Here is a 7,014-nt window from a genome sequence, read left to right on the forward strand (position 1 = left end):
GAATGGAAAGTTCAAAAGAACAGCATTTATTTGAAATATAAATCTTCTATAACATTTTAAGTCTTTACTGTCACTTGTGATCGATTTAATGTGTCCTGACTCCTAGTTGAATAAAGGTGTGGAGTGTGATTCACTAAACTTGCACACACTTTTCATTCCCTCCAAGCTTTAAAGTGAATTGTTCAGTTTAAATAAAGGGTTGCTGAAATATGAGATGAGAAGTTTGGGAAACATTAGACAATATGCAGCTTTGCTGAATTTAGCATGTCATACTAAATCAAAATCGGGCCTTTTCTTTTAGCATTTTGAAATCAGTTTTCTTCCTAGATGATTCTTCTAACTAATGATTAATACAGCAATACATAACAAGCCATCAGCCTGCTGGTGACCGAAGCTGTTTGCTTAAAGTGATAGTTCACCAAAAAATCTGTCATCATTTTCTCACCCTCAAGTTGTTGAACGCAAATGTAGATATTGTGAAAAATGTGGGTAACCAAACAGCTTCTGGTCCCCATTGGCTTTTTGTGTTCAGCAGAAGAAAGAAACTCGCACGGGTTCGCATTAACTTGTGGGTGAGTAAATGATGACAGGATTTTCATTATTGGGTGAACTATCCCTTTAAATGGGGTGAAGGAGGCATTTGAGTCAATATGCATAGTTAAAAAAACATTAATAAATAAAGGTATCAAGATAAAATATTGCACACACATTTGCACCTTTGTTTATGAAATAACAAAACTATGAATTGTTGTTCTCGACCAGCTCAATTCAAACACTGTAATGCTACATTACACAATGAGGTACTTTATGCTGGCTTCTAGAGGTAATAACCAACATTTCCTCCGTAGCTCTAGTGCAGCCAGTTGTTACTTGTTTTCACAGCTTTATACATAGTGTAGTAGTGTTTTATTTAAAAAAAAAAAAAAAAAAGCACCGTTTGATAAATTAATTCCCATGTCTTTTTCATCACTTGTTCATGATTACAATACAAACTGCCATGACCTTTAAAGATTCTATTCGTTTCCATGAGTTTTCCTGGCTTGGATATCACATTAGTTTCCAGGTTTTCAGTGGTCGTGGGAATCCAGATGGTCAATGATGCAAGTGTGAGCTAAATCTCAGCTAAAGCAGCCTACTTCTAACAGCAGAAATGGTCAAACAGAATTTACAAAAAACAAAGAAAGAAGAAAAAAAAAGAAATGGGGGGGGGAATAAACAGAAACTTTACATACAATATAATTCTCCTAAAAATATACACTTTACAAAACACGTATTTTTTCTTATTTTGATTAAGTGCCACTCAAGCCTCAATATCTAACTATACCTATATCTAATATCAATATCCATGTGTACAGTATACAGACTATACGCTATACTATACTATACTATAACACACTGGTCTTGTGGAAATATACTGTATATAAACTTACTTGAAATAAATAAATAAAAATAACAAAATTAAGTCTTTATCCAATCCATTAAGATTAAAAGTTAAATGAGTAACACTGCGTCAGTCATGGGTTGCTTGTTTATCCTAGTTTCAGAAACCCGCTTTTATTTCCCCCATAGTGTCCCATGAGACTTCGCTTACCGCACAGAGGATTTTCAAGTATCTTGACTGTGTTTCTGTGGCGCTTTGTGTCCGTTTGGACCGCTGTGCTGTCCCCAGTAGGTTGGCGGCGTGCTCGCTCATGTGTTCATCCCGCTTGGCTGAGTCCATTATTGATTGCGCGCTCAGTGTGCGTTGCACAGGTTTGTTTTGCAGGGACTCGTTTCAAACTTTGTTCTCTAGTGACTTTGTAGCTCGTGCAGTTCAAGGACCGCCCAGCTGCAGGCTAGTCAACCAACGGTAACACGAGCGGCAGCACATGCCCTCTGCTTCTGTGTAATTATATTGTAACCAGAGAAAGTGCCGTCGACTGGGGCGAAGAATGGTTGCACTGAAATTACCTTTCTAATCTGTCGATATATGATGTATATCGTGTTTGGAACAGCGTCTTTGACTGATTTATGAAAGCTCTTCTTTTATTTCACTGACGCTTGCACCATTAAAGGGGTCATATGATGCGATTTAAAATTTCCTTTCTCTTTGGAGTGTTACAAGCTCTTGGTGCATAAGTCCCCACTGGATGCAACAAATGCGTTGTTTATAATGGGTTTTAATGTATTTGTCTCATCGCTCCGGCCTGACAGGGCATCACAATATGGTGAGGGGCGTATAACATTTCCATCACACTCTTGAGGTATTCGGCCAATCACAACGCACTGGATAGCTGGCCAATCAGAGTACACCTCGCTTTTCAGAACGATGAGCTTTGTAAAAATCAAAGCGTTTCAGAAAGGCGGGGCATAGAGGAGAAACGTCTCGGTTAAGTATGGTAACCCTCGTTCCCTGAAGGAGGGAACGGAGACGTCACGTCGGATGACCGACGAATTGGGAGGAGAAACAATAATGTACAGTTTGTGGAAAATAACGTGTTTTTTTAACCTTAAACCGCATAAACACATTTCATTACATCAAATACATAAAATAATGTTCTTTTTAGCAGCATCATATGACCCCTTTAAGAGCTTTGGGTACACTGTCAGAAAAAAAAAAGTGCAAAGATTGTACTTTTAGGGGTACAGCAGCTTGTCACTGGGGGGAGTGTGTTAATTGGACATCTTTGTACCTTCTTGACCCCTAAAGGGTGCATATTAATACCTTAGAGTAGTGATATGTACCCTTAAGGCAGTAATATGTACTTTTATGGTACTATTATTAAAGTACAGAGGTGTCCATTTGAGGATACTGCCCCAGTGACAAGCTGTTGTACCCCTAAAGATACCATTTTTGTACTTTTTTGCTGACAGTGACAGACAGTGTATGTAGAGGGGCACATGTGGTAAATTAGACCAACCGTGTTTTGAACTGTTTTGGGGAGGAAAACTTTTGTTTGGATATGTCAAATAGACTCTGCAAGTTGAAGTGTGGGAGATTCAGCCTAAGGAAAAAGCCAATACTGGTTTGGAAATGTGTTGGCTGTAATTTGCATGGCAAAACAACTACAGAAATATGCAGCCACTGTGTAACATGCAAAATATGTTGCACCATCAAGGTTCAAGTCGTTATTTATCACTTAATGCATTCTGTCAGATTCCGCACGAATTGGTGCATTACGTTATGATGACCTCAATATGCATAAAAGAGGCTTGTATCTGCTTTCATACATGGATATATTACACAACTATGTCCCCTCATGGTCAGTCGATGCATGTACACTTAATCATTTACCTGACATTCAGTAATTATACGAGCATGATCTGAAGGTAAGAGTGAAAGTAATTTGACCCATTCAGCCATCAAATCAACATCACAATCTGTATTTAATTTTCTGTCTTTATTATATGACCTCACTATAAGAAACGAGAAATGGTTTTTGAATCAACATAAACCATAAAATGTTGAATAAAATACCTGTTTTTACTTATTACCAGTTTTATTAGCAGGGTACCAGCTGTATTTCTATCCAAATGAAGATGGCAGTATTTTGCTGTTCATTATTGTTGGATATCTGTGATATCTGTTGTCTGAATTTGGGCAAAGCCAGCGAGGCTGATTATCTGAGCTGACAGTATCATGTTCCTAATTCATTTAGTCTCACTTACCGCATCCTTCAGGAAACGGAGGGGGAATGAACAATACACAGAGAGGTCATTACATTAAGCTCAATTATTGATCAACATCAATTTAATTTTTTAAGTGTTGTAATTTTTAAAACGATACGGTGAGGTCTGCAAAATTAGGACAGTTTTGGTACATTTGACAAAATTGTATGTAATCTTAATGTGATATGGACATTTGAGCATAGTTAGGCATGTTTTGTGGGACATATCATTAGCTAAGTGAGACAGTGTTTTTAAAAGTATGTGAAATGCTACAAAACAGAAAAAAAATACAATAATTACAATATTGTTTAGACTGTGTCGTGAGCCTTCTGGAAATGCTTATCTCATAGGCTTAATAGATTAATAGATATGCTGGTTTTTGGAAGATAGTGACAGGTATGTTACTGGTGAAAGGTGGACTAACTGCTTTGACCAACTTAATTAAGGTCTACCAGCTTGGTTTCAGCCCTACAACCCGACAATCCAGCTAATCCATTATCTAGATCAGCTTGGACCAGTAGTAACTAGAAACCATGCAAAAATCACTTTCAGGCATGTGCTATAGTATAGCTACAATGGATATCACAAAACATCCAGACTCTATAGGATAAGATCCAGGATAGATGTTCCAAACCTGTATAACTTTCTTCCTTCTGTTGAACATAAGAAGATATTTTGAAGAATGTTGGTAAACAGACAGTTGACCGTTGGCAGCCATTGACTTCCATAGTATTCAAAAAAAATACTATGGAAATCAATGGGGACCAGAAACTGTGTGGTTATCCACATTCTTCAAAATATCTTCTTTTGTGTTTAGTAGAAGAATAAAATTCAAACAGGTTTGGAACAAATTCATACAGTTTTATTAAAGTCAAAAATATTGTTTACACTCTAAAAAATGCTGGGTTAAATACAACCCAGTGCTGGGTAAAATACCAAGCAATTGGGTTGTTTTGACCCAGCGGTTGGGTTACTACCCAGAAGGTTGGGTTAAACATTTAACCCAACCGCTGGGTCAAAACAGCCCAATTGCTGGGTTTGTCCCTATTTTACCCAGCATTGGGTTGTATTTAACCCAGCATTTTTTTAGAGTGTACCTTGACTGAACCAGCCTGTGTAGCTTACAAGTTGTACCAGTTGAACTAATGTTATGGCTAAATCAGGTAAGTTAACAAATGCAAGTTACCACATTTGACAGTGTACTGTTTCACTCCATCTAGAATGTTAGTAAATACCTAATATCTATCTATCTGTAGCCTATATGTATAGGCTATGTATCAGTTAGATGTTGAAGCCTGATCACCTCCACTATGTGATGTCATGCAATTTTATTTATGAACCATTGTTACATTTTATTGCTCTTATTTGTCCCACTTTACCTGATGTTTGCTGAACCCACCCTATATAAAATGAGGTTATTATAGATAATACGTTTTGCTCAATCTTCACACTCTAAAAAATGCTGGGTTAAATACAACCCAGTGCTGGGTAAAACAGGGACAACCCCAGCAATGGGTTGTTTTGACCCAGCGGTTGGGTTAAATGTTTAACCCAACCTTCTGGGTAGTAACGCAACCGCTGGGTCAAAACAACCCAATTGCTGGGTTTGCCCCTATTTTACCCAGCACTGGGTTGTATTTAACCCAGCGTTTTTTAGAGTGCAGAGTTCCCGTTAAAATCTGTCTGTACATAAACGAACTGTCCGTTTTGTACCAATGGGAGGTTATGAAGATGAAACACAGCTGAGATGTGTTGACTCAACAGGCACATGTGCTCCCGTGGTGCTGAAGGAACAGCTCAGTGAGCCCCGTCGCAATGAAACAGCCCGGTGCTTCCTCATCACCATCACTCCTCAAAGTTTGCTGCTCATTTCATTCGCTCTAACCATGAAGAGACAAAACATCAGGACCCTCGTGTTAATCATCTGCACTTTCACTTATTTGCTCGTCGGAGCGGCTGTTTTTGACGCGTTAGAGTCCAAGATGGAGATCACCCAAAAGAAGGTCCTGGACGATCGGAAGCGAGAGCTAATGGACACGTATAACTTGAGCAAAGTGAATTTTGACGAGCTGGAGCGGGTCGTGCTGCAGCTGAAGCCGCACAAGGCTGGAGTCCAGTGGAGGTTCGCAGGCTCCTTTTATTTCGCCATCACGGTTATTACCACTATAGGTATGTCAGACATTCATGTCTCGTGTCCGTCAACTTGGTTTTTCATCAAACTTTTTCATTGCTGTCGTTTTGTTCAAGTTCGTCATACGAGACTGTGCGAATATGATTATGATAAATCACAAATGAGTTCTTGGCCGCCCACTAATCTGCGGGATCCGTGAGCGTATTTGCGTCAGTTTGATTAGTAAAGTACGCGAATTTTAGACTTTTAATGTAGGCTATGATAATAAAATGCACCGCATATATTTTGTTATTTCGAACGCTGAATTAATCCAAATGTAAATTAATTTATTTTCTGATGAGTAATAGCCTTGTGAATCGTTTTGGGGGTGTTTAAATAACACACCCCGGTAGAAAACCCAGTTTAAGATGGTAGCTGTGTTTGGAACATGCTAACTGATTTGTTTCTAGCTAGTCTAAGATGGCCATTAGCTGGATCAAATTGTCTGTTAGTTGCTCTAAATTGGTCATTAGCAGGTCTAGAGTGGCAACTAGTCCAGTCAAGACATTAGTTGGCCATTAGCTGTTTAAAGCTGGTTGACCATTGTGGCAAGCATCTACAATCTCCTCATACTTTCTTAAGAGGGCTGCAGTGATTGTTAGGTTGCTGGTCAAGCAAATAACCATCTTAAAGACCAGCCAGAACACGTCCTCGTACTATGTTCAAAAACACTGCGACCAACTCAAACTGGATTGTCCAGCAGGGACACAGATAGCTTTTGTGTACTGAAACTTACACAACCTTCAGAAAAAGTCAGACTTCCTAGAGATGTTGAGACATCGGTGGGCTTAGCATGGCAGAGCACTCTGTGTGTGACACTGGACAGCTCTTGAAGAATCAGACACTTAGCCGACAGAGCAGGGTTGTACAAGGTCTTTTAATTCATCCAAAGACCAACAGACCATGTTCAGTGACCACCCTTCATCTGTCCATGTCTCTCTGCTTCATTGTCTCGGCAATAGGAAATATGCAGTTGACATGACATTTCGAGTAGTGACAGCACTGTCCTGCTGTGTGACCTGCTGTACTTAATCTAAAATGACATCAAACATTTGTTTGTTGTTCTTGTATAATAATATAGTTGCTTATTTATGGCTTCATATTAATTGAGAAACTACATTCAATTTTTTTATTTTTATAGTATATGCATTATATATATATATATATATATATATATATATATATATAACAAAAGA

At 38.6% G+C, this 7,014-nt stretch overlaps 2 protein-coding genes across 3 annotated transcripts in view; one reads left to right on the top strand and one right to left on the bottom strand.

The window, feature by feature from the left end:
• LOC107659876 (ectonucleotide pyrophosphatase/phosphodiesterase family member 1) overlaps positions 1–1,914 on the bottom strand; it is a 60,798-nt gene extending 58,884 nt beyond the window's left edge. The window contains exon 1 of one of the 2 annotated variants that reach the window (XM_016448974.1): positions 1,592–1,913. In XM_016448974.1, coding sequence (XP_016304460.1) covers positions 1,592–1,720 — 129 coding nt within the window. In that variant the 5' untranslated portion in view covers positions 1,721–1,913. Of the gene's footprint in view, positions 1–1,591 lie in introns of both variants that reach the window. The other variant, XM_016448975.1, reaches the window with a different exon arrangement.
• A 3,620-nt stretch (positions 1,915–5,534) lies between these two features.
• LOC107659877 (potassium channel subfamily K member 3) overlaps positions 5,535–7,014 on the top strand; it is a 13,335-nt gene continuing 11,855 nt past the window's right edge. The window contains exon 1 of the mRNA XM_016448976.1: positions 5,535–5,817. Within this exon, the coding sequence (XP_016304462.1) occupies positions 5,535–5,817 (283 nt within the window). The remainder of the gene's footprint in view (positions 5,818–7,014) is intronic.

This window comes from Sinocyclocheilus anshuiensis, unplaced genomic scaffold, assembly GCF_001515605.1.
Source record: "Sinocyclocheilus anshuiensis isolate Anshui unplaced genomic scaffold, SAMN03320099.WGS_v1.1 scaffold1249, whole genome shotgun sequence".
In the NCBI taxonomy this organism is placed as follows: domain Eukaryota; kingdom Metazoa; phylum Chordata; class Actinopteri; order Cypriniformes; family Cyprinidae; genus Sinocyclocheilus; species Sinocyclocheilus anshuiensis.